General features: G+C 51.1%; 8 protein-coding genes across 8 annotated transcripts; 3 read left to right on the top strand and 5 right to left on the bottom strand.

Annotated features, from left to right (window-relative positions):
• Nucleotides 1–2,053: 2,053 nt before the first annotated feature.
• Nucleotides 2,054–2,389, bottom strand: LOC146442584 (feather keratin B-4-like). Its single transcript, XM_085053732.1, has one exon. It carries the CDS (start codon nucleotides 2,387–2,389, stop codon nucleotides 2,054–2,056), a length of 336 nt encoding a protein of 111 aa, XP_084909858.1.
• Nucleotides 2,390–5,303: 2,914 nt separating this feature from the next.
• Nucleotides 5,304–5,642, top strand: LOC146442583 (feather keratin 1-like). Its single transcript, XM_085053731.1, has one exon. The coding sequence runs from the start codon at nucleotides 5,304–5,306 to the stop codon at nucleotides 5,640–5,642; it is 339 nt and encodes a 112-aa protein (XP_084909857.1).
• A 2,615-nt stretch (nucleotides 5,643–8,257) lies between these two features.
• Nucleotides 8,258–8,811, bottom strand: LOC146442582 (feather beta keratin-like). Its single transcript, XM_085053730.1, has one exon. The coding sequence runs from the start codon at nucleotides 8,809–8,811 to the stop codon at nucleotides 8,461–8,463; it is 351 nt and encodes a 116-aa protein (XP_084909856.1). The 3' UTR covers nucleotides 8,258–8,460.
• Nucleotides 8,812–11,960: 3,149 nt separating this feature from the next.
• On the bottom strand, nucleotides 11,961–12,311 carry LOC146442581 (feather keratin B-4-like). Its single transcript, XM_085053736.1, has one exon. It carries the CDS (start codon nucleotides 12,309–12,311, stop codon nucleotides 11,961–11,963), a length of 351 nt encoding a protein of 116 aa, XP_084909862.1.
• Nucleotides 12,312–14,741: 2,430 nt separating this feature from the next.
• Nucleotides 14,742–15,504, top strand: LOC146442580 (feather keratin 1-like). Its single transcript, XM_085053738.1, has one exon. It carries the CDS (start codon nucleotides 14,742–14,744, stop codon nucleotides 15,078–15,080), a length of 339 nt encoding a protein of 112 aa, XP_084909864.1. The 3' UTR covers nucleotides 15,081–15,504.
• Nucleotides 15,505–17,967: 2,463 nt separating this feature from the next.
• LOC146442579 (feather beta keratin-like) lies at nucleotides 17,968–18,624 on the bottom strand. Its single transcript, XM_085053734.1, has one exon. The coding sequence runs from the start codon at nucleotides 18,622–18,624 to the stop codon at nucleotides 18,274–18,276; it is 351 nt and encodes a 116-aa protein (XP_084909860.1). The 3' UTR covers nucleotides 17,968–18,273.
• Nucleotides 18,625–21,629: 3,005 nt separating this feature from the next.
• LOC146442578 (feather beta keratin-like) lies at nucleotides 21,630–22,135 on the bottom strand. The gene has a single exon (XM_085053735.1). It carries the CDS (start codon nucleotides 22,133–22,135, stop codon nucleotides 21,785–21,787), a length of 351 nt encoding a protein of 116 aa, XP_084909861.1. The 3' UTR covers nucleotides 21,630–21,784.
• A 1,979-nt stretch (nucleotides 22,136–24,114) lies between these two features.
• Nucleotides 24,115–24,519, top strand: LOC146442577 (feather beta keratin-like). Its single transcript, XM_085049931.1, has one exon. It carries the CDS (start codon nucleotides 24,115–24,117, stop codon nucleotides 24,472–24,474), a length of 360 nt encoding a protein of 119 aa, XP_084906057.1. The 3' UTR covers nucleotides 24,475–24,519.
• Nucleotides 24,520–25,410: the final 891 nt, after the last annotated feature.

Raw genomic sequence — 25,410 nt, 5'->3', positions numbered from 1 at the left:
GATGATTCCTGCATGCCTTTCTAAATTTTGCGATTCAAATTCCTTCTCTTGAGGCTGTGTCCATCTGACCTTGGTGGCAGCTTTACATTCCTTTAATTGCAAGTTTTAGAGATCTAATTCTGCTGTTGATGGTTCATGTCAGGGCAGGCTGAAGACGTGACCAAAACTTAGGATATGTGAGGTGTCATTGGTGAGGTCACCCTGCAGCACTGGGTTGAGTGCTTTTTGGGTGTGTTGTGAAGAGTTGCCCCCATTCCCTCTCAGCCCTGACAGGTTGGTCTGGGCTTTGCAGCTGTGCTGGAGGTGTTTGCACTTCTGTTGCATTCCCTCCTTCCTCACCTTTCTTGCATCTGGCAAAGCCTGTCATTGAACCTTGACTTTTCCATTGGTTGTGCTCTTTGGTGTCCTTGCTGCCCCTCTTCTCTTGAAAGTTTTGATAGCCAGGGCCTTTAGGGTTTTTTATTGGACTGAGGTGTGAAGCCACTTCTGTGGGCAATGTCTGGTTGTGAGAAAGAGGATTTGAAGGTTGCTCTGGGTTGTTGGAGGAGAGCATTGCATGATCCCAAGCAACCCAGGTAAGTCTGGGTTGTGTCAGTTCCCAGCATGGTGGCCTGAGAAGTGTCGAAAAGGCCCAGGCCTCTGGACCCAGAGGCCTGTGGTCAGTGTCCTAAAGTCCAGATGGCAGCAAATCCCCTGTGCTGTAGCCCAGGAGCTGGAACCACTTGGCCAACACTGCAAACCTGAGTGGTGCTGGACAAGTGCTGGAGTTCAGCAAGGGCAGCTGCTAAGTCATGTGTCTTGGGAAGAGTCAGCCAAGAGATGGGATGAAATGTCAGTCAGTCATATTGGATAAAATGTCTGGGTATCAACTAGAAAAACTGTTTTCTTCTGAGAAAAAGCCTTTGTGGTTTTGGTTGAGAAGAAATGGGGCAGGAGGTGTCTCTGTACCCTTGTAGAAATGTGACCCCAAGTATGCAGGGTAGGATTGGGAAAACTGTTCTGAACAGGGTGAGGTGACTCTTGTTATCTGCTTAGCACTGGTGAGGTCCCATGTGAGTTGTCATGTGCAGATCTGGGCTTCCCAATGGGAAAATGAAGTTGATTTAGTGAATGAAGACCATTTGAGGGTCACAAAGATTGTAAAGGGGCTGGAGGAACTTTCCTTGAGGAGATGTTGAGACCGCCAGGAGTTCCAGGAGACAAGGCTGTAGAGGGAGGTGTCATCAGTGTGTGTAAATCCCTGATGGAAGGGACTGAATTAGAGGGAGCTCAGCTGTTCTCAGCAGTGTGGACATGCAAGACAAGTAGGCAAGGGCACACGGGAAAACAGATAGAATTGCATGGGCAAAGAAAGAAAGAATTTTTTACCATGAAAGTGGTCCCAGAGTGGAAGAGTTGGTCGAGATTGTGCTGGGAGATCCAACACTGAACTGTCTATGGTGCTGGAAATTCTGCTCTTGCTGACTCTGCTTCATCAGAAGGGAATGAAACACTTTCACTCCACAGTTCCTGCCCTAGTGGAATTTTATAACTGTATCTTCAGAGGGCTTGAGAATCCTGCAGGGAAGAGATTTTCTGAAGTATATGCTGGCAGAGTGGGACTTTGCGAGAACCATGAGCAGGGAGAATTTTTGGGTCAACGCCATTGGTGTAGCTGTTTATGGGCTTGTGTCATGTTTTGGAAGGTTTGTGTCGTCCCCCCACTGCCCCTTCCCTACATCCTGTGCCACTCTTGATTCTTACTGGTGAGGTTAATATTTCCTAGAGAAAAGTATTTGCCTCTTTCCCACTCACTCCAATGCTGTGTTGAGCCCTGGCACTGTGCTGGGTGAGGAAGTGAGCCCAGTGGATTTAACTAGAAAAGAGGAGACATCTCAGTCTTTAGAGCAGGAGAATTTTATTGATGCAAAAGAATGAAGAGAGAGGAGAAAGAAGAAGAAGAAGGGATCTGGTTTGAGGTAGAAGTGTTGCAACCATCAGCTGAAGATCTCTTTTTGCAGGAGCTGTTGCCAGAGCCTTGTGGTGGTGCTGTCAGGAGTGGTGCTGAGGGCCCTTAGCAGTTGTAGCCTCCCCTTCCGCCATAGCAGCCCAGGCCTCCCAGCCCATAGCCAAATCCACGGCCATAGCCAAGGCCACAGCCAAAGCCACCAAATCCACCAGAGATGGGCTGTCCCTGCACACTGAGTTCAGTGCCCACGGCAGCCCCAGAGGTGGATCCAACAGCAGTGCTCTGGGGGAAGGAGGTCATGATGGGTCCTGGCAGGGTGACCAGCACAGGGGAAGGCTGGATAACCACACGGGAATCCTGGCATTGCAGGGCACAGGGCTCGTTGCAGCTGTTGGCCAGCGGGGTGGGTCCACAGGGGCGGCAGAGGGTGTTGCAGGCCATGGGTGTGGTTGGGAGGGTTCCTGGAAGAGAGGGGAGTGAAGCAGGGCAGGGTGTTGGGCCCGTGAGGCAGGGGGGCAGTGGTGCTGGATGGCAAGGGAGTGTGGAGGCTTTTGTGGGTCTGAAGGGAGGCATGAGGGCTGCTGAGGCTAGGGCTGGGAGTGCTGGAAGAGAGGGGCCAGGGGTGCAGGAGCAGGAGGGTAAAGGGCTTGACGCTCACCTGGTTGTCAGCAGGAGGAGATGGTGTGAGGAGAAGTGTGTGAGGGAGAGACATGCTGGGCTACCTTTTATTCTGGTTCTGGAGGGGAGGGGCAGCCTTGTTCCATGGCCTTGGGGCATTTGGGAGACAGGCAGCATGTTTTGGCCAGCCCAGCCTGGTGAGTGCAGAAATGTGGAGTGTGGAGTGTTTTCCTTCCTGCAACTCTACAGTGTCATGTCCTTCCCTTCAGGCAGTGTCCCTCTGACCTTGGCGGCAGCTTTTATTTGCGAGAATTAGAAACCAGTGTGTGGTTGCTGATGGTGTGTGTCAGGACATGTAGAAGATTCAACTAAAGCTGAGGGGATCTGAGGTCATGCCATGGCATATTAAGAATGTGCCATTTGTAATCTTGCCTTCTGCCTGAAAGATGTGCCAGCTCTCTCAGCTTCTCCCTGTTTCAGGGACAGTCCAGGCCACAAGCCCTTCAGACTCTTCTCAGGCCACCATGCTGAGCACTGACACAGCCTGGACTTGCCTGGGTTGTTGAGGATCATGAAATGCTCACCTCCAAAAACACTGGGCAAATTCCAAATGCACTTTCTGATCATGAGACACTGCCTAGAGCAGTGATCACACTTCTCAACACTCAGCCCAGGTCATGATCCAAAAACCCCTGAATATTGAATCCTTACAGACAAGTGGGACACCAAGACACTAACAGGGCATGACCAATTAAAAAGGTGATGTCTCCTGTCAGGCTTTGCCAGCTGGGAAAATTGCATGGAGAGAGGGAATGGGATGGAAAGGGAAACACCTTCTACTTGGAACAGCTGCAAAGCCCAGAGCATCCTCTCAGGGCTGTGAGAGACTGAGGCCAACTCTTCACATACCAACACACCACACAGTCCAGTGCCCCAGGGTCACCTCACTGATGGCACCCCAGCCCTCCAAAGATTTGATCAAGTCTTCATCCTGCACCTACAGCTCCAGAATCTGATCTCTAAAATGGCCACTTAAAGGCTCCTGCCAATGTGAAAAGGATGCAGACTTGAAAGAAGGACTTTAAATCTCAGAATTCCATAAACAAATGTGTGAATCAAGGCAGAGAAGGAAAGAGGAGATTGTTGATCCTCCATTAAAAATTACAGGCTATTTGCTAAGAGGAACATAATACTAAAGCTTTAAGGATATAAATGATGAAACCCTATGGTTTGAATGCGGAATAAGAGAATTGACGTCACAGACCGGCCAGTGAACAAAGGGATTGGCCCCAAATATTGTTTATTTCTCAGATTTCTTAATGAGGTCAAGTAATACACATGAAATTAAAGATTATGTTGTCATGTAAATTTGTGAAATCCAAATGGACAATAATGCTGGAAGACATTCAGCCTGAACAGCCTCTACTTTTCCTGATTGTCTTTTGTGATCCTGTTCAAGACACAAGGCCATGAGCTCTCATTCACCCACCAGGAAGTGCTCCCAGGCACAGGGACATTTGCAAGCTCTGGCAGAGTGAGCTCCCCAGGACATCAGCAGCTCCCTCAGCATCCCTGGGTACAACACAGTGACAGATGGACATCCTGTGACACAGAAAAAGAGCCCAGTCTTCACAAGGCACCCAAAACCCACAGCAAATGAGTGCCTCAAAATGACAAAACTGATGACATCGCACCTCTCCTGGGCTCTGGTTGTTTATTCAGCCCTTGCTGACACGCCCCGAACAATCAAATCTACCCAAATAGCAACTCATGAAAGCTGCCGCCAAGGCCAGATGGACATGGTCTCAAAAGCTGGACAAGGAAGTGCAGAGTGATGCCTTAAATGCTGATAAAAATTTGAGACACAGACACGCAGTATAGGAAAAGTGTATTACCTTGGTTTAATAGGATTCCAGGTGCACCATGACGACTCGAGCCCCGACGATATCCCCCATACACAATTTATGGACAGCCTAGATTAGCACACTTATCTAAAAGTTTCCAATGAGAAATGAAGTAATTGTCCCCTTATTAAAATAATAATTTAATTATTTTAATATTTAACCCCCCAAAAAGGTTACAACTTAGTTTACAAAACATGTCTCAGTGTTGGAGCTCTGTTCAAAGTTGGTGCCTAATGCTCTTGAGATTGTGGGGATGTTTCATCTTCCCCAAAGAATTCTGAGTAGTGCAAGGGTACAAGGGTTATAGGGTTGAGATACAGGGAGTAAAAAGTACAGGAATGGGGAAGGGTAAAAGGATATATAAAAAGAGTGTAAAAGTATAATGGAAAAAGGAAAAAAACCCATCAGGCATCAAGAGCTGTAGAAAGGAAAACACTTTATAGCACATGACTCACCGGGCTGGGCCAGGCAAGAGCTGCAGCCTCCAAAATGCCCCAAGGTCATGGGCCAAAGGCTGTCCCGCCCCCAAAAGACCAGCATAAAAGCCAGCCCAGTGCCTGTCTCCCTCACACACTTCTCTTCACACCTTCTCCTCCTGCTCCTGACAACAACCAGGTGAGTCTCAAGCCCCTGAACCTCCTGCTCCTGCGCCCCTGGCCCCTCTCTTCCAGCACTCCCAGCCCAGCCTCAGCAGCCCTCATGCCTCCCCACAGACCTCCAACAGCCTCCACACTCCCCCACCCTTCTGCATCACTACCCCTCACACCCCCACCCCCACACCCCTGCCCTGTCTCATTCCCCTCTCTCTTCCAGGGACCCTCCACACCACACCCATGGCCTGCAACACCCTCTGCCGCCCCTGTGGACCCACCCCGCTGGCCAACAGCTGCAATGAGCCCTGTGCCCTGCAATGCCAGGATTCCCGTGTGGTTATCCAGCCTTCTCCTGTGCAGGTCACCCTGCCAGGACCCATCATGACCTCCTTCCCCCAGAGCACTGCTGTCGGATCCACCTCTGGGGCTGCTGTGGGCACTGAACTCAGTGTGCAGGGACAGCCCATCTCTGGTGGATTTGGTGGATTTGGTGGCTATGGCCTTGGCTATGGCCGTGGATTTGGCTATGGGCTGGGAGGCCTGGGCTGCTATGGTGGAAGGGGTGGCTACAACTGCTAAGGAACTTCAGCACCACTCCTGACAGCACCACCCACGTCCGAGAACACACTGCAGGCATTGACGATGCCTCTCTGGGCCAAGGCTCTCAAACAAGCTCATTGCTTCCATCTCCTGCTCTCAGTTCCCCAAGCAAGACAGCAGCCAAGGGGCCAGACGGGGCTGCCTGCAAACATGGCGCATCTGCCTCCTGCTCTTCTGCTCTGTGCTCTGCATCATGGCTTCTTCTCTCCTGTCCCCTCTGGATGAATCGCTTTTCCCAAGCCACAGACCATTGGGCGCCCGCATTGGGTTGCTCACCTTGCAGGGCAGGATGGGCTTGATGTTCTCTCAAAACCTACTGCAAACATATAACCTCATCTGATGGTCACCCTACCTGCACCTCAGACCAGCTCCCTTCTATGTGCTGCTCGTGACTTTTCACTCTTCTACCTCAATAAAGTTTTCTTGCATCACAGCCTGAGACGAGTTCTTCTGTTTTGTGCAAGACTCTTCCAATGATGGTAATCACTAATCTAGGGTTTTCGATGCCTCTAGTGTGGGTGAATAAGTGTATTAAGACCTCACTAAGAAATTATTTCTGGCGTTCCACTACCCACTGGCACATTTTGGTTTTCCAGTGCATCACTCAAGCCCTTCAGTTGTTGAAACACAGCTTTTAATACACTAATGCGGGTGTATCCCTGCCTTTCACACAAGCCCCTCATGGTTGGTGTGTTCAGTTTTGCTGGACACCAGTTGCTCCAGACCTTCAACATCTTCCAGGCCCATCTTCATCACTGGAGAAGATGAAGATGTCTTCCTGGAGACAGCAGCTGCATTTTCCCTTGTTTTCAGGTCCCAGATTTGAACACACAACTTCATTCTCACCAGAGTGGAGCAGAGGAGCAAAATCCCCTCCTCACCTGCTGGCCACACAGTGGGAATGAGGCCAGGACACAGTGGGGCTTCTGGTCAGCATCCTCTCATGGCCTGGGCATGTCCAGTTCTTCATACACCAATGTCCCAAGTCCTCCTCTTTGGGGCTGCTCTCAATGCCCTCATCACCCATCCTGTATCCATCATGTTTGGGGTTGCTTCAATGCAGGTGCAGAAGATTATGTCCCTTTGCTCTGCTCTGCTCTGCTCTGCTCTGCTCTGCTCTGGTGATAATGGGGAGCTTTGTTCATCTCTGGGTTCCTGGGAATCAGCAAGACAAGACTCTGGTGGGGAATATCCAGAGCACGGCGTCGAGGATAATCCAGGACTGAGGGTTTGGGACAGCCATTGGCCATGACATTGGGGCACTTTTCAGGTTAGTTGCTCTTGCCTGGCCCAGCCTGGTGAGTCATGAGTTTGGGAATCTTTTCCCTCCCACAGCTCTGCAATTCCGAGTCGTGCTTTTGGGGTCATGCCCATCTGACCTTGGTGGCAGCTTTGATGAGTTGGGATTGGTTCCAGCATGGGTGGAAGAGGGAAGTGGGACCAATAGCCTGTAGCCAGACTAGTGCAAGTCCTTTGTTGCGTTGCCAGACAACATCCTTGTCTCTAACCTAGAGAGATGTGGAGCTGTGGGTTGAAATATTTGGTGAACAAGGATTGGGCAGGATGGTCTCACTCAAAGACTTGTGGTCAGTGGCTCCATATGTGTGTGGAGGACAGGGATGAGTGGTGATCATCAGAGACTAAAATCAGCACAATTATATTTTGCAGTTGTCATTAGTATGGTTGTTGGGATTGAGTGGGATGATTAGCAAAAGCAGTGAGCAGAAAAGGCTGAGTGGTGTGGTTGGTTGGCTGTGTGGAGGGAAGGGATGGCATCCAGAGGGGCTGGAACAGGTTGGGGAGGTGGGATATTACAATGTCATGTGCAAGGCCAAGTGCAAGGTCCTGCATCTGGTCTGCATGACCATAGAGTAGACAATGAGTGGATTGAGAAGATCAAAGAGGAGAAAGACTTGGTCTACTGTTGGATGAAGAACTGGACATGACTCAGCATGTGAATGCACTGACCAGGAACTTGTCATCTCCTGGGCTCATCCCCACATTGTGGAGAGAAGGTGAGTGGAAGGATTCTGCTGCTCTGCTCCGGACTGCATAGAGTGGAGTTGTGTGTTCAGCTCTGTGTCAGAAAATAAGGAAGACATGGACCTGCTCAAGTGGAGCTGCAGCTGGGCGTGGGAGATGATGAGGGTCTGGAGCAACTGGTGTCCAGCCCAAGTTAATACACCTCCCAGGAGGGGCTTGTGTGAGAGTCAAGTATAGACTAGCATTAGTGTATCCAGGCCTATATATCAGGAGCTGAATGTTTTGCAGGGTGTATTTAAAGAGGCAAATTAACAAGTGTGTGCCATTGAAGGAAAAGGAGACAACTCAGGCTGCAATGCAAGAGAATTTTATTGAGGAAAAGAACAGTGAAAGGTCATGACCAGCAAATGCAAGTGATCCGGTCTGAGATGCAGGTAGGGTGATCATCATTTGAGGGCCTTTGCTTGTAGTAGGTTTTGCCAGAGAATCAATGCCTTTTTGCCACAGTGCAGGAACAGCCCACCAGAGGTGCCCAATGGTGTCTATCTTGGGAGAAGGGGTTTGTCTAGAAGGGCCCTGGACAGAGCCAAAGGAGTGATGCAGAGCAGGGAGCAGGAGAGGAGCAGGAGGCAGATGGGCCATGTTTGCAGGCAGCCCGGGCTGGCCCCTTGGCTGCTGCCTGGCTTGGGGCCCTGAGAGCAGGAGATGGAAGCACTAAGCCTGTTTGAGAGCCTTGGCCCAGAGAGGTGTCCTCAATGCCCGGAGTGTGTTTCAGGGAGTGGATGGTTAGAGTCAGGAGTAGTGCTGAAGTTCCTTAGCAGTTGTAGCCACCCCTTCCACCATAGCAGCCCAGGCCTCCCAGCCCATAGCCACAGCCCAGCCCATAGCCAAATCCACGGCCATAGCCAAAGCCACCAAAGCCACCAAATCCACCAGAGATGGGCTGTCCCTGGGCACTGAGCTCACTCCCAACAGCAGCCCCGGAGGTGGATCCAACAGCAGTGCTCTGGGGGAAGGAGGTCATGATGGGTCCTGGCAGGGTGACCAGCACAGGAGAAGGCTGGATAACCACACGGGAATCCTGGCATTGCAGGGCACAGGGCTCGTTGCAGCTGTTGGCCAGCGGGGTGGGTCCGCAGGGGCGGCAGAGGGTGTTGCAGGCCATGGGTGTGGTGTGGAGGGTCCCTGGAAGAGAGGAGGGTGAGGCAGGGCAGGGGTGTGGGGGTGTGAGGGGTAGTGATGCAGGAAGGCGAGGGAATGTGGAGGCTGTTGTGGGTCTGTGGGGAGGCGTGAAGTCTCCTGCGGCTGGGCTGGGAGTGCTGGAAGAGAGGGGCCAGGAGTGCGGGAGGGTCAGGGGCTTTAGACTCACCTGGTTCTTGTCAGGAGCAGGAGAAGGCGTGAGGAGAAGTGTGTGAGGGAAAGAGGCACTGGACTGGCTTTTATGCTGGTGCTGGAGGGGCGGGACAGCCCCTTCTCCCATGGCCTTGGGGCATTTCGGAGGCTGCAGCTCTTGCCTGGCCCAGCCTGGTGAGTCATGATGTGGGGAGTGTTTTCCTTCTTACAATTTTGCAATTTCGTGTCCTGCTCTTGAAGACATGTCCATCTGACCTTGGCAGCAGCTTTCATGAATTGGTATTTGGGAGGATTTGATTGTTTGATGTGTGTCAGGGAGGACGAAATAAACAACCAGAGCCCTGGAGAGCTGCAATGTCATCAGTGAGTTCATTCTTTGGTGCTCATGTGCTGGGGTTTGTGGGTGCCTTGTGAAGAACTGGCCCCTCTTCTGTGTCACTGGATGTCCATCAGTCACTGTTTTGCAGCCAGGGATGCTGAGGGAGCTGCTGATGTTCTGGGGCTGTCATTCTGCAAGAGCTTGGCAAGGTCCTAATGCCTGTGAGCAGCTCCTGATGGAAAAAAGGAGCTCATCCTCTTCTGTCTTGAGGGGAGTAAGAGAGTGGATATGGAAAAGATGAGGCTGTTCAGGCCGAACTTGTTCCACTGTAATGGTCCATTTGTATTTCTGAGAATTTACATGACAGTGCACTCTGCCATTTCAAGTGTATTCATTGACCTCATTAAGAAATCCGGTAAACAAACAACAAACCCATGCCCAAAGTCTCAGTGGCTGTGACGTCAATTCCCTTATTCCGCATTCAAGCTTTAAGGTTTCTTAACTTATTCTCCATAAATGTTAATATTGTGTTTCTCTGAGCAAAAGCTAATAATTACTAACGGACAGTCAGTGTGAACCTCTTCCCTCCTCTGTGATGATTCCTTCATGCCTTTCTGAATTTTGCGATTCAAATTCCTTCTCTTGAGGCTGCTTCCACATGACCTTGGTAGCAGCTTTACATTCCCTTAATTATATGTATTACAGACCAAATTCTGCTGTTGATGGTTCATGTCAGGGCAGGCTGAAGACGTGACCAAAACTGAGGATATGTGAGGTGTCATTGGTGAGGTCACCCTGCAGCACTGGGTTGAGTGCTTTTTGGGTGTGTTTTGAGGAGTTGCTCCCATTCCCTCTCAGCCCTGACAGGGTGGTCTGGGCTTTGCAGCTGTGCTGGAGGTGTTTGCACTTCTGTTGCATTCCCTCCTTCCTCACTTTTCTTGCATCTGACAAAGCCTGACATTAAACCTTGACTTTTCCATTGGTTGTGCTCTTTGGTTTCCTTGCTGCCCCTCTTCTCTTGAAAGTTTTGATAGCCAGGGCCTTTAGGGTTTTTCACTGGACTGAGGTGTGAAGCCACTTCTGTGGGCAATGTCTGGTTTTGAGAAAGAGGATTTTAAGGTTGCTCTGGGTTGTTGGAGGAGAGCATTGCATGATCCCAAGAAACCCAGGTAAGTCTGGGTTGTGTCAGTTCCCAGCATGGTGGCCTGAGAAGTGTCTGAAGAGCTGGACCCAGAGGGCTGTGGTCAGCATCCTAAAGTCCAGATGATAGCAAGTCCCAAGTGCTGTAGCCCAGGAGCTGGAACCACTTGGCCAACACTGATAACCCTGAGTGGTGCCGGACAAGTGCTGGAGTTCAGCAATGGCAGCTGCCAAGTGCTGTTTCTTGTGGGGAGTCAGCCAAGGGATGGGATGAAATGTCAGTCAGTCATATTGGATAAAATGTCTGGGTATCAACTTGAAAAACTGTTTTCTTCTGAGAAAAAGCCTTTGTGGTTTTGGTTGAGAAGAAATGGGGCAGGAGGTGTCTCTGTACCCTTGTAGAAATGTGACCCCAAGTTTGCAGGGTAGGATTGGGAAAACTGTTCTGACCAAGCAGGGAGAGGTGACTCTTGTTATCTGCTCAGCACTGGTGAGGTCCCATGTGAGTTGTCATGTGCAGATCTGGGCTTCCCAATGGGAAAATGAAGTTGATTTAGTGAATGAAGACCATTTAAGGGTCACAAAGATTGTAAAGGGGCTGGAGGAACTTTCCTTGAGGAGATGTTGAGACAGCCAGGAGTTCCAGGAGACAAGGCTGTAGAGGGAGGTGTCATCAGTGTGTGTAAATCCCTGATGGAAGGGACTGAATTAGAGGGAGCTCAGCTGTTCTCAGCAGTGTGGACATGCAAGACAAGTAGGCAAGGGCACACGGGAAAACAGATAGAATTGCATGGGCAAAGCAAGAAAGAACTTTTTACCATGAAAGCGGTCCCAGAGTGGAAGAGTTGGTCGAGATTGTGCTGGGAGATCCAACACTGAACTGTCTATGGTGCTGGAAATTCTGCTCTTGCTGACTCTGCTTGATCAGAAGGGAATGAAACACTTTCACTCCACAGTTCCTGCCCAAGTGGAATTTTATGACTGTATGTTCAGAGGGCTTGAGAATCCTGCAGCGAAGAGATTTTCTCAAGTATATGCTGGCAGAGTGGGACTTTGCGAGAACCATGAACAGGGAGAATTTTTGGGTCGACGCCATTGGTGTAGCTGTTTATGGGCTTGTGTCATGTTTTGGAAGGTGTGTGTCATCCCCCACTGCCCCTTCCCTACATCCTGTGCCACTCTTGATTCTTACTGGTGAGGTTAATATTTCCCAGAGAAAAGTATTTGCCTCTTTCCCACTCACTCCAATGCTGTGTTGAGCCCTGGCACTGTGCTGGGTGAGGAAGTGAGCCCAGTGGATTTAACTAGAAAAGAGGAGACATCTCAGTCTTTGGAGCAGGAGAATTTTATTGATGCAAAAGAATGAAGAGAGAGGAGAAAGAAGAAGAAGAAGGGATCTGGTTTGAGGTAGAAGTGTTGCAACCATCAGCTGAAGATCTCTTTTTGCAAGAGCCTTTGCCAGAGCCTTGTGGTGGTGCTGTCAGGAGTGGTGCTGAGGGCCCTTAGCAGTTGTAGCCACCCCTTCCGCCATAGCAGCCCAGGCCTCCCAGCCCATAGCCAAATCCACGGCCATAGCCAAGGCCATAGCCAAAGCCATAGCCACCAAATCCACCAAATCCACCAGAGATGGGCTGTCCCTGCACACTGAGTTCAGTGCCCACGGCAGCCCCAGAGGTGGATCCAACAGCAGTGCTCTGGGGGAAGGAGGTCATGATGGGTCCTGGCAGGGTGACCAGCACAGGAGAAGGCTGGATAACCACACGGGAATCCTGGCATTGCAGGGCACAGGGCTCGTTGCAGCTGTTGGCCAGCGGGGTGGGTCCACAGGGGCGGCAGAGGGTGTTGCAGGCCATGGGTGTGGTGTGGAGGGTCCCTGGAAGAGAGAGGAGTGAGGCAGGGCAGGGTGTTGGGCCTGTGAGGCAGGGGGGCAGTGATGCAGGAGGGTGAGGGAGTGTGGAGGGTTTTGTGGGTCTGAAGGGAGGCATGAGGGCTGCTGAGGCTAGGGCTGGGAGTGCTGGAAGAAAGGGGCCAGGGGTGCAGGAGCAGGAGGGTGAAGGGCTTGAGGCTCACCTGGTAGTCAGCAGGAGGAGATGGTGTGAGGAGAAGTGTGTGAGGGAGAGACATGCTGGGCTACCTTTTATGCTGGTTGTGTAGGGGAGGGGCAGCCTTGTTCCATGGCCTTGGGGCATTTTGGAGACAGGCAGCATGTTTTGGCCAGCCCAGCCTGGTGAGTGCAGAAATGTAGAGTGTGGAGTGTTTTCCTTCCTGCTACTCTGCAGTGTCATGTCCTTCCCTTGAGGCAGTGTCCATCTGACCTTGGCGGCAGCTTTTATTTCAGAGAATTAGAGACCAGTGTGTGGTTGCTAATGGTGTGTGTCAGGACATGTAGAAGATTCAACCAAAGCTGAGGAGATCTGAGGTCATGCCATGGCATATTAAGAATGTGCCATTTGTAATCTTGCCTTCTGCCTGAAAGATGTGCCAGCTCTCTCAGCTTCTCCCCATTTCAGGGACAGTCCAGGCCACAAGCCCTTGAGACCCTTCTCAGGCCACCATGCTGAGCACTGACACAGCCTGAACTTGCCTGGGTTGTTGAGGATGGTGAAATGCTCACCTCCAAAAACTCTGGGCAAATTCCAAATGCTCTTTCTGATCATGAGACACTGCCCAGAGCAGTGATCACACTCCTCAGTACCCAGCCCATGTAAAATTCCAGAAGACCCTGACTATTGAATCCTTACAGACAAGTGGGACACCAAGACACTCACAGGGCATGACCAATGGGAAAGGTGATGTCTCCTGTCAGGCTTTACCAGCTGGGAAAATTGCATGGAGAGGGGGAATGGGATGGAATGGGAAACACCTCCTACTTGGAACAGCTGCAAAGCCCAGAGCAGCCTCCCAGGGCTGTGAGAGACTGAGGACAACTCTTCACACACCAACACACCACACAGTCCAGTGCCCCAGGGTCACCTCACTGATGGCACTTAAAGCCCTCCAAAGATTTGATCAAGTCTTCATCCTGCACCTACATCTCCAGAATCTGATCTCTAACATGGCCACTTAAAGGCTCCTGCCGATGTGAAAAGGATGCAGACTTGAAAGAAGGACTTTAAATATCAGAATTCCATAAACAAATGTGTGAATCAAGGCAGAGAAGGAAAGAGGAGATTGTTGATCCTCCATTAAAAATTACTGGCTATTTGCTAAGAGGAACATAATACTAAAGCTTTACGGATATAAATGATGAAACCCTATGGTTTGAATGCGGAATAAGAGAATTGACGTCACAGACCGGCCAGTGAACAAAGGGATTGGCCCCAAATATTGTTTATTTCTCAGATTTCTTAATGAGGTCAAGTAATACACATGAAATTAAAGATTATGTTGCCGTGTAAATTTGTGAAATCCAAATGGACAATAATGCTGGAAGACATTCAGCCTGAACAGCCTCTACTTTTCCTGATTGTCTTTTGTGATCCCGTTCAAGACACAAGGCCATGAGCTCTCATTCACCCACCAGGAAGTGCTCCCAGGCACAGGGACATTTGCAAGCTCTTGCAGAGTGAGCTGCCCAGGACATCAGCAGCTCCCTCAGCATCCCTGGGTGCAACACAATGACTGATGGACATCCAGTGACAAAGAAGAAGAGCCCAGTCTTCACAAGGCACCCAAAACCCACAGCAAATGAGTGCCTCAAAATGACAAAACTGAAGGCATCGCACCTCTCCTGGGCTCTGGTTGTTTTTTCAGCCCTCCCCAAAACACATCCAACAATCAAATCTACCCAAATACCAACTCATGAAAGCTGCCGCCAAGGTCAGATGCACATGTGAACACGGTCTCAAAAGCCGGACCAGGAATTGCAGAGTTGTGGAAAGGAAAACACTTTACAGCACATGACTCACCAGGCTGGGCCAGGCAAGAGCTGCAGCCTCCAAAATGCCCCAAGGCCATGGGAGAAGGGGCTGTCCCGCCCCTCCAGCACCAGCATAAAAGCCAGCCCAGTGCCTGTCTCCCTCACACACTTCTCTTCACACCTTCTCCTCCTGCTCCTTACAACAACCAGGTGAGTCTCAAGCCCCTGAACCTCCTGCTCCTGCGCCCATGGCCCCTCTCTTCCAGCATGCCCAGCCCCAGCCTCAGCAGCCCTCATGCCTCCCCACAGACCCACAACAGCTTCCACACTCCCCCACCCTTCTGCATCACTACCCCTCACACCCCCACGTGCCCTGCCCTGTCTCATTCCCCTCTCTCTTCCAGGGACCCTCCACACCACACCCATGGCCTGCAACACCCTCTGCCGCCCCTGTGGACCCACCCCGCTGGCCAACAGCTGCAACGAGCCCTGTGCCCTGCAATGCCAGGATTCCCGTGTGGTTATCCAGCCTTCTCCTGTGCTGGTCACTCTGCCAGGACCCATCATGACCTCCTTCCCCCAGAGCACTGCTGTCGGATCCACCTCCGGGGCTGCTGTGGGCACTGAACTCAGTGTGCAGGGACAGCCCATCTCTGGTGGATTTGGTGGATTTGGTGGCTATGGCCTTGGCTATGGCCGTGGATTTGGCTATGGGCTGGGAGGCCTGGGCTGCTATGGCGGAAGGGGTGGCTACAACTGCTAAGGATCCTCAGCACCACTCCTGACAGCACCACCCACGTCCGAGAACACACCGCAGGCATTGACGATGCCTCTCTGGGCCAAGGCTCTCAAACAAGCTCATTGCTTCCATGTCCTGCTCTCAGTTCCCCAAGCAAGACAGCAGCCAAGGGGCCTGCCTGGGCTGCCTGCAAACATGGCGCATCTGCCTCCTGCTCTTCTGCTCTGTGCTTTGCATCATGGCTTCATCTCTCCTGTCCCCTCTGGATGAATCGCTTTTCCCAAGCCAGAGGCCATTGGGCGCCCGCATTGGGTTTCTCACACTGCAGGGCAGGATGGGCTTGATGTTCTCTCAAAACCTACTGCAAACATATAACCTCATCTGATGGTCACCCTACCTGCACCTCAGACCAGCTCCCTTCTATGTGCTGCTCGTGACTTTTCACTCTTCCACCTCAATAAAGTTTTCTTGCATCACAGCCTGAGACGAGTTCTTCTGTTTTGTGCAAGACTCTTCCAATGATGTTAAAACTAATCCAGGGTTTTAGATGCCTCTAGTGTGGGTGAATAAGTGTACTTAGACCTGGCTAAGATATTATTTCTGCAGTTCCACAACCCACTGGCACAGTTTGGTCTCCCATCACACAAACCCTTCAGCTGTTGAAACACAGCTTTTAATACACTAATGTTTGTGTATCCCTGCCTTTCACACAAGCCCCTCATGGTTGGTGTGTTCAGTTTTGCTGGACACCAGTTGCTCCACACTTTCATCATCTTCCAGGCCCATCTCCATATCTGGAGAACATGGAGATGTCTTCCTGGAGACAGCAGCTGCATTTTTTCCTTGTTTTCAGGTCCAAGATCTGAACACACAACATCAGTGTCACCAGAGTGGAGCAGAGGAGCCCAATCCCCCTCACCTGCTGCCCACACACACTGGGATGAGGCCAGGACCCCGTGGGGCTTCTGGTCAGCACATTCTTGTGGCCTGGGCATGTCCAGTTCTTCATCCACCAAAACCCCAGGTCCTCCTCCTTGGGGCTGCTGTCCATGCCCTCATCACCCGGCCTGTATGCTATGTGTTTGGGATTGCTTCAATCCAGGTGCAGATATTCTGCCCTGCAGCAGTGCAGAACCTGAAGACAGCCCCCCCCTGCTGCGGGGGAGGGCTGCCCTAGAACCGGAACACGCAGGATGGTCATTCCATGGCCACGAGCTGTGGGGCTGGTCAGACGCGGTTCTTGTAGAAGCGTTGCAGGTTTAGAAAGGCAGCTGTTTGGTTCCTGGTCTCCATGGTGTTTTTATTGAGGAAAACAGGGGAGGAGTGGGGAGACTGGGGAGGGGGAAGGGAAGGCGAGGGAGGGTACAGGTTCCATATGAGTCCAGAACCAAAGAGACCCGTTCCGGATGTGGCTGGGGATTTTATCTCTAGGGATGGGGGGAGGTCCTGACTCACATCCAGTCAGAAGGGGTCAGGGGGGCGGGGTCAGGGACAGGAAGGACACACGTTACAACACTGCCCCTCTGCTCTGCTCTGGTAACGTTGGGGAGCTTTGTTCATCTCTGGGTTCCTGGGAATCGGCAAGACAAGACTCTGGTGGGGAATATCCAGAGCACGGCCTCGAGGATAATCCAGGACTGAAGGTTTGGGACAGCCATTGGCCATGACATTGGGGCATTTTTCAGGTTAGCTGCTCTTGCCTGACCCAGTCTGGTGAGTCATGAGGTTGGGAATCTTTTCCCTCCCACAGCTCTACAATTCCATGTCGTGCTTTTGGGGTCATGCCCATCTGACCTTGGTGGCAGCTTTGATGAGTTGGGATTGGTCCCAGCATGGGTGGAAGAGTGAAGAGGGACCAATAGTCTGTAGCCAGACTTGTGCAAGTCCTTTATTGCGTTGCCAGACAACATCCTTGTCTCTAACCTAGAGAGATGTGGAGCTGTGGGTTGAAATATTTGGTGAACAAGGATTGGGCAGGATGGTCTCACTCAAAGACTCGTGGTCAATGGCTCCATGTGTGTGTGGACGACAGGGATGAGTGGTGATCATCAGAGACTAAAACTCCACCATTATATTTTGCATAATTGTCATTGGTATAGGTGGTAGGAATGAGTGGGATGATTAGCAAAAGCTGGGAGCAGAAAAGGCTGAGTGGTGTGGTTGGTTGGCTGTGTGGAGGGAAGGGATGGCATCCAGAGGGACTGGAACAGGTTGGGGAGGTGGGATATTGTCAGTGTCATGAAGCTGAGCAAGGCCAAGTGCAAGGTCCTGCATCTGGTCTGCATGATCATAGAGTGGACAGTGAGTGGATTGAGAGGAGAAAAGAGGAGAAAGACTTGGGAGGCGTTTTGATGAAGAACTGGACATGATCCAACGTGTGAATGAGCTGACCAGGAACATTTCATGTCCTGGGCTCATCCCCACATTGTGGAGAGAAGGTGAGGGGAAGGATTCTGCCCCTCTGCTCCGGACTGGGTAGAGTGGAGTTGTGTGTTCAGCTCTGTGTCAGAAAATGTGGAAGACATGGACCTGCTCAAGTGGAGCTGCAGCTGGGCCTGGAAGATGATGAGGGTCTGGAGCAACTGGTGTCCAGCCCAAGTTAATACACCTCCCAGGAGGGGCTTGTGTGAGAGTCAAGTATAGACTAGCATTAGTGTATCCAGGCCTATATATCAGGAGCTGAATGTTTTGCAGGGTGTATTTAAAGAGGCAAATTAACAAGCGTGTGCCATTGAAGGAAAAGGAGACAACTCAGGCTGCAATGCAAGAGAACTTTATTGAGGAAAAGAACAGTGAAAGGTCATGACCAGCAAATGCAAGTGATCTGGTCTGAGATGCAGGTAGGGTGATCATTTGAGGTCCTTTGCTTGCAGTAGGTTTTGCCAGAGAATCAAGGCCTTTTTTGCCACAGTGCAGGAACAGCCCACCAGAGGTGCCCAATGGTGTCTATTTTGGGAGAAGGGGTTTGTCTAGAGGGCCCTGGACAGAGCCAAAGGGGCAACGCAGAGCAGGGAGCAGGAGAAGAACAGGAGGCAGATGGGCCATGTTTGCAGGCAGCCCGGGCTGGCCCCTTGGCTGCTGCCTGGCTTGGGGCTCTGAGAGCAGGAGCTGGAAGCACTAAGCCTATTTGAGAGCCTTGGCCCAGAGAGGTGTCCTCAATGCCCAGAGAGTGTTTCAGGGAGTGGATGGTTAGAGTCAGGAGCAATGCTGAAGTTTCTTAGCAGTTGTAGCCACCCCTTCCGCCATAGCAGCCCAGGCCTCCCTGCCCATAGCCACAGCCCAGCCCATAGCCAAATCCACGGCCATAGCCAAGGCCACCAAATCCACCAAATCCACCAGAGATGGGCTGTCCCTGGGCACTGAGTTCACTCCCAACAGCAGCCCCGGAGGTGGATCCAACAGCAGTGCTCTGGGGGAAGGAGGTCATGATGGGTCCTGGCAGAGTGACCAGCACAGGAGAAGGCTGGATAACCACACGGGAATCCTGGCATTGCAGGGCACAGGGCTCGTTGCAGCTGTTGGCCAGCGGGGTGGGTCCGCAGGGGCGGCAGAGGGTGTTGCAGGCCATGGGTGTGGTGTGGAGGGTCCCTGGAAGAGAGGAGGGTGAGGCAGGGCAGGGTGGTGGGGTTGCAAGGGGTGGTGATGCAGGAGGGTGAGGGACTGTGGAGGCTGTTGTGGGTCTGTGGGGAGGCTTGAGGGCTGCTGAAGCTGGGGCTGGGAGTGCTGGAAGAGAGGGGCCAGGAGTGCGGGAGGGTCAGGGGCTTGAGACTCACCTGGTTGTTGTCAGGAGCAGGAGAAGAAGGCTTGAGGAGAAGTGTGTGAGGGAGAGAGGCACTGGGCTGGCTTTTATGCTGGTGCTGGAGGGGTGGGACAGCCTTTGGCCCATGGCCTTGGGGCATTTAAGAGGCTGCAGCTCTTGCTTGGCCTAGCCTGGTGAGTCATGACGTGGGAAGTGTTTTCCTTCATGCGATTTTCCAGTTTCATGTCCTGCTCTTGAAGACATGTTCATCTGACCTTGGCGGCAGCTTTCATGAATTGGTATTTGGAAGGATTTGATTGTTTGATGTGTGTCAGGGAGGATGAAATAAACAACCATAGCCCTGGAGAGCTGCAATGTCATCAGTGAGGTCATTCTGTGGTGCTCATGTGCTGTGGTTTGTGGGTGCCTTGTGAAGAATGGGCCCTCTTCTTTGTCACTGGATGTCCATCAGTCACTGTTTTGCAGCCAGGGATGCTGAGGGAGCTGCTGATGCTCTGGGGAGGTCACTCTGCAAGAGCTGGGCAAGGTCCTAATGCCTGTGAGCAGCTCCTGATGGAAAAAAAGATCTTATCCTTTTCTGTCTTGAAGGGGATTAGGAGAGTGGATATGGAAAAGGTGAGGCTGTTCAAGCAGAACTTTTTCCAGTGTAATGGTCCATTTGTATTTCTGAAATTTACATGACAGTGCACTCTGCCATTTCAAGTGTATTCCTTGACCTCATTAAGAAATCCAGTAAACAAACAACAAACCTGTGCCCAATGCCTTTCTCAGGGGCTGTGACGTCAATTCCCTTTTTCTGCGTTCAAGCCGTATGGTTTCATAACTTATTCTCCATAAATGTTAATATTGTGTTTCTCTGAGCAAAAGCTATTAATTACTAACGGACAGTCAGTGTGAACCTCTTACCTCCTCTGTGATGATTCCTGCATGCCTTTCTAAATTTTGCAATTCAAATTCCTTCTCTTGAGGCTGTGTCCATCTGACCTTGGTGGCAGCTTTACATTCTTTTAATTGCAAGTTTTAGAGACCAAATTCTGCTGTCGGTGGTTCATGTCAGGGCAGACTGAAGACGTGACCAAAACCTAGGATAGGTGTGGTGTCATCAGTGAGGTCACCCTGCAGCACATCATTCAGTGTTTTTTGGGTGTGTTGTGAAGAGCTGCCCCCATTCCCTCTCAGCCCTGACGGGCTGGTCTGGGCTTTACAGCTGTGCTGGAGGTGTTGCCCCTTCCATCGCATTCCCTCCTTCCTTGCATTTCTCCCATCTGACAAAGCCTGATATTAAACCTTGTCTTTTCCATTGGTTGTGCTCTTTGGTTTTCTTGTTGCACTTCTTCCTTTTTAAGAAGTTTTGATACCCAGTGCCTTTAGGGTTTTTTATTGGACTGAGGTGTGAGGCTGTTTCTCTGGGCGATGTCTGGTTATCAGAAAGTGAATTTGGAAGTTTCCCAGGGTTGTTGGAGGAGAGCATTGCATGATCCCAAGCAACCCAGGTAAGTCTGGGTTGTGTCAGTTCCCAGCATGGTGGCCTGAGAAGTGTCTGAAGAGCTGGACCCAGAGGCCTGTGGTCAGCCTCCTAAAGTCCATACAATAGCAAGTCCCCAGTGCTGTAGCCCAGGATTTGGAACCACTTGGCCAACACTGAAAACCCTGAGTGGTGCTGGACATGTGCTGGAGTTCAGCAATGGCAGCTGCCAAGTGCTGTTTCTTGTGGGGAGTCAGCAAAGGGATGGGATAAAATGTCCGTCAGTTGGATGGGATAAAATGTCTGGATAGCAATTAAAACAACTGTTTTCTTCTTAGAAGTCTTAGTGATATTTGTTGAGAAGAAATTGAGCAGGAGGTGTCCCTGTACCCTTGTGGGAAATGTGACCCCAAGTATCTGGGGTAGGGTTGGGAAAATTGTTCTGACCAAGCAGGGAGAGGTGACTCTTGCTGTCTGTGTAGCACTGGTGAGGTCCCATGTGAGATGTCATGGGCAGATCTGGGCTTCCCATTGGGAAATGAAGTTGAGTTAGTAAATCAAGATTATTTCAGGACCAGAAGGATTCCAAAGAGGCTGGAGGAGTTTTCTTTGAGGAGCTGTTGAGACAACTGGGATTTCCAGAACTCAAGGCTGTAGAGAGAGGTGTCATCAGTGTGTGCAAATCCCTGATGGAAGGGAATGAAGATGAGAGAGCTTGGCTGTTCTCAGCAGTGTGGACATGCAAGACAAGAGGGCAAGGGCAGACGTAAAATCACAAGGAATTCCATGATTGAAGAAGGCAAGAATTTTTCAGTGTGAGGGTGGTCCCAGAGTGGAAAGGTTGGTCGAGATTATGCTAGGAGGCCCAATATTGAACTGTCCATGGTGCTGGAAATTCTGCTCTGGCTAAGTCTGCTTGATCAGAAGGCAATGAAGCACTTACACTTCACAGTTCTTGCCCAAGGGGAAGACTTCATGACTGTTTCTTCAGAGGAGTCTGCAGTAAAGAGATTTTTTCAAGTGTGTGCTGGCACAGAGGATTTATTAAGAACTGGCACAGAGGATTTATTAAGAACCATGAGCAGGAGAGAATTGTTGTGTCAAAGCCTTTTATGTGTAGCCGTTTATGGGGTCCTCTCATGTTTTGGAAGTTTTCCCCCCCTTCCTTGCTTCCTGTGCCTCTCTTGGTTCTTACTAGTTAGGACATATTTCCCAGAGAAAAGTGTTGTGCCTCTTTCCTCCTCACTCCAATGCCATGTTGAGCCCTGGCACTGTGCTGGGTGAGGAAGTGAGACCAGTAGAATAACACACAAAAATACGAGGGGACATCTCAATCTTTAAAGCAGGAGAATTTTATTGATGCAGAAGAATGAAGAAAGAAGAGAAAGAAGAAGGGTTCCAGTGTGAGGTTGAAGTAGTGCAACTATCAGCCAAGGTGCTTTTCTTGAACAAGCTGTTGCCAGAGCAGCAAACTGGTGCTGTCAGGAGTGGTGCTGAGCACCTTTAGCAGTTGTAGCCACCCCTTCCGCCATAGCAGCCCAGACCTCCCAGCCCATAGCCACAGCCCAGCCCATAGCCAAATCCACGGCCATAGCCAAAGCCACCAAATCCACCAAATCCACCAGAGATGGGCTGTCCCTGGGCACTGAGCTCACTCCCAACAGCAGCCCCAGAGGTGGATCCGACAGCAGTGCTCTGGGGGAAGGAGGTCATGATGGGTCCTGGCAGGGTGACCAGCACAGGGGAAGGGTTGATGATGACACGGGAATCCTGGCATTGCAGGGCACAGGGCTCGTTGCAGCTGTTGGCCAGCGGGGCGGGTCCACAGGGACGGCAGAGGGTGTTGCAGGCCATGGGTGTGGTGTGGAGGGTCCCTGGAAGAAAGGGGGATTAGTCAGGGTCAGGGTGTGAAGGGAGTGAGGGGTGGTGTTGGGGGAGTGCGAGGGAGTGTGGAAACTTCTGCTGATCTGTAGGGCGGCATGAGGGCTGCAGAGGCTTGGGCTGAATGTGCTGGAAGAGAGGGGCCAGGGGTGCAGGAGCAGGAGGGTGAAGGGCTCGAGACTCACCTGGTTGTTGTCAGGAGCAGGAGGAGATGGTGTGAGGAGAAGTGTGTGAGGGAGAGAGGCACTGGGCTGCCTTTTATGCTGGTCCTGGAGGGGCGGGACAGCCTTGTCCCATGGCCTTGGGGCATTTTGCAGGCAGCAGCTCTTGCTTGGCACAGCCTAGTGGGTCATGATGTGGGATGTATTTTCCATTGTGTAATTCTGGAGTCTTATGCCCTTGCATTGATGCCACCTCTGTTTGACCTTGGCAGCAGCTTTTAATTGGGAGTTGGTATTTGGGAGGATTTGATTATTTGATGTGTGTCACGGAGGGCTAAATAAACACCCAAAGCCCAGGGGAGCTGCTATGTCATCAGTGAGGTCAGTTGGTGGCACTCATGTTCTGTGGTTTTTGGGTTCCTTGTGAAAACTGGGCCCCTCTGTTCTGTGTCACTGGATGTCCATCAGTCATTGTGTTGCACCCAGGGATGCTGAGGGAGTGTTGATGTCCTGGGGAGGTCACTCTGCATGAGCTTGGAATGGTCCCAGTGCCTGGAAACAATTCAGGAAGAATGAAAGTGATCTCATGGCCTTGTGTCTTGGATGGGATGAAGGGAAGATGTGGAAAATGTGACGCTATTCCGGCCAAACTTGTTCCAGTGTTATTTTCATCTGGATTTCTCAAATTTACATGACAAATACCCTGTCATTTCAAGTGTATTACTTTACCACATTAGGAAATCTGAGAAATAAACAACAAATGGGGCCAATCCCTTTGGTGCCAAGCTGGTCTGCAATGTCAATTCGTTTATTCCGCATTCAAACCATAAGGTTTCATAATTTATATCCTTCAAGCCTTAGTATTATGTTCCTCTTAGCAAATAAGCAGGAATTTATTAATGGAGGGTCAACAATTCCTTCTCTGTCCTTCTCTGCCCAGATTCAGGCATTTCTTTATGGAATTGGGTGACTTTAAGTCCTTCTCCTGAGGTTGTGTCCATTTCACCTGGGTTTTTGGAGGTGAGCATTGCATAGTTCTCAACAACCTGGGAGAGTCCAAGCTTTTTCAGTGCCCAGCACGATGACCTGAAAGGGGTCTGAAGGTTTGAGCCCAAAGACTTGTAGTTTGGACTGTCCTAAAATTGGGGAGAAGCTGAGAGAGCTGGGAGTTCTTTCACACTGAAGGCAAGAGTGCAAATGTACAAAAGATGCCATTGCATGACCTTGGATGAAATCTCAAAACTCCTCATCTTTGGTTGAAACTTCTACGTGTCCTAACACACAACATCAGCAACTACACACTGGTCTCTAATACCCACAATTAGCAGGTGCCACCAAGGTCAGATGGACATGGCCTCAAAAGCAGGACATGTAACAGCAGAATTTCAGGAAGAGAAACCCGCCCCACGTCATGATTCACCAGACTTAGCACGGCACAGAGGTTGCCTGCAACATGCCCCAAGGCCATGGGCAAAGATGTCCCGCCCCTCCAGCACCAGCATAAAAGCCGGCCCAGTGCATCTCTCCCTCATACACTTTTCCTCACACCATCTCCTCCTGCTCCTGACAACAACCAGGTGAGTCTCAAGCCCCTGACCCTCCTGCTCCTGAACCCCTGGCTCTTCTCTTCCAGCACTCCCAGCCCCAGCCTCAGCAGCCCTCATGCATCCCCACAGCCCCACAACAGTGTCCACATTCCCTCGCCCTCCTGCATCATCGCCCCTTGCAACCCCCCCACCCTTGCCCTGCTTCACCCCTCTCTCTCTTCCAGGAATCCTCCACACCATACCCATGGCCTGCAACACCCTCTGCCGCCCCTGCGGACCCACCCCGCTGGCCAACAGCTGCAACGAGCCCTGTGCCCTGCAATGCCAGGATTCCCGTGTGGTTATCCAGCCGTCCCCTGTTCTGGTGACATTTCCTGGACCCATCATGACCTCCTTCCCCCAGAGCACTGCTGTTGGATCCACCTCCGGGGCTGCTGTCGGGAGTGAGCTCAGTGCCCAGGGACAGCCCATCTCTGGAGGATTTGGTGGCTTTGGTGGCTACGGCGGCTTTGGCTATGGCCGTGGATTTGGCTATGGGCTGGGCTGTGGCTATGGGTTTGGAGGCCTGGGCTGCTATGGCAGAAGGGGAGGCTACAACTGCTAAGGGCCCTCAGCACCACTCCTGACACCACCAGCAAAAGGCTCTGGCAACTGCTCTTTGAAGGCGAGCACCTCGGCTGATGGTTGTACAACTTCTACCTCACACCAGATCCCTTCTTCTTCTTTCTCCTCTTTCTTCAATCTTTTGCCTCAATAAAATTCTTCGGCATCAAAGCTTGAGACTCCTCTTTTTTTTTTCTTTTTAATTTCACTGGTCTCGCTACCTCACTGTGCACAGTGGCAGGGCTCAACAGGGCACTGGATTGAGTGGAAAAGCGGCAATACACTTTTCTCTTCGAAATATGTCAAACCCAGTAAAAACCAAAAGTGGCACAGAAAGTAGGGTGGGGGAACCTTCCAAAAGTGTCCACAAGCCCATCACTGACTCCACTAAAGGCTTGGACACAACAAATCTCTCCTACCCATGGCTCTGCCAAAGACTCTCTGTGCCAGCACACACTTGACAAAATCTCTTCCCTGCAGGACTCTCAAGCCCTCTGAACAAACAGTTATAAAATCTTCCACTTGGACAAGAACTTTGGAGTGGAAGTACTTCATTCCCATTAGTTCACGCAGGGTAAGCACAAGATGAATTTCCAGCACCATGGGCAGGTCAGTGTTGGATCTCCCAGAACAGACACTCCATCACATCTTCCACTCTGACACCACACTCATAACGAGAACTTCTTGCCTTCTTTAGCAATTGCATTCCATCTATTTTCCCTTGTGCCCTTGCCCTCTTCTCCTGCATTTGTGCAGAGAAGAGCCAAGGTCCCTCAAAATCATTCCCTTCATTCTGGGATTTACACATACTGATGACTCCTCCCCATCCACCCTTGTCTCCTGGCAATCCCAGCACTCTCAGCCTCTCCTCTAGGAATGTTCCTCCAGCCCCTTTAGAACCTTTCTGGCCTTGAAATTGTCTTGATTCCATAAATCT

This window comes from Lichenostomus cassidix, chromosome 2, assembly GCF_008360975.1.
Source record: "Lichenostomus cassidix isolate B80296 chromosome 2, HeHo_3.0, whole genome shotgun sequence".
NCBI lineage: Eukaryota > Metazoa > Chordata > Aves > Passeriformes > Meliphagidae > Lichenostomus > Lichenostomus cassidix.
The sequence above is the reverse complement of the archived record's forward strand: the minus strand, read 5'-3'. Positions and strand labels throughout refer to the sequence as shown.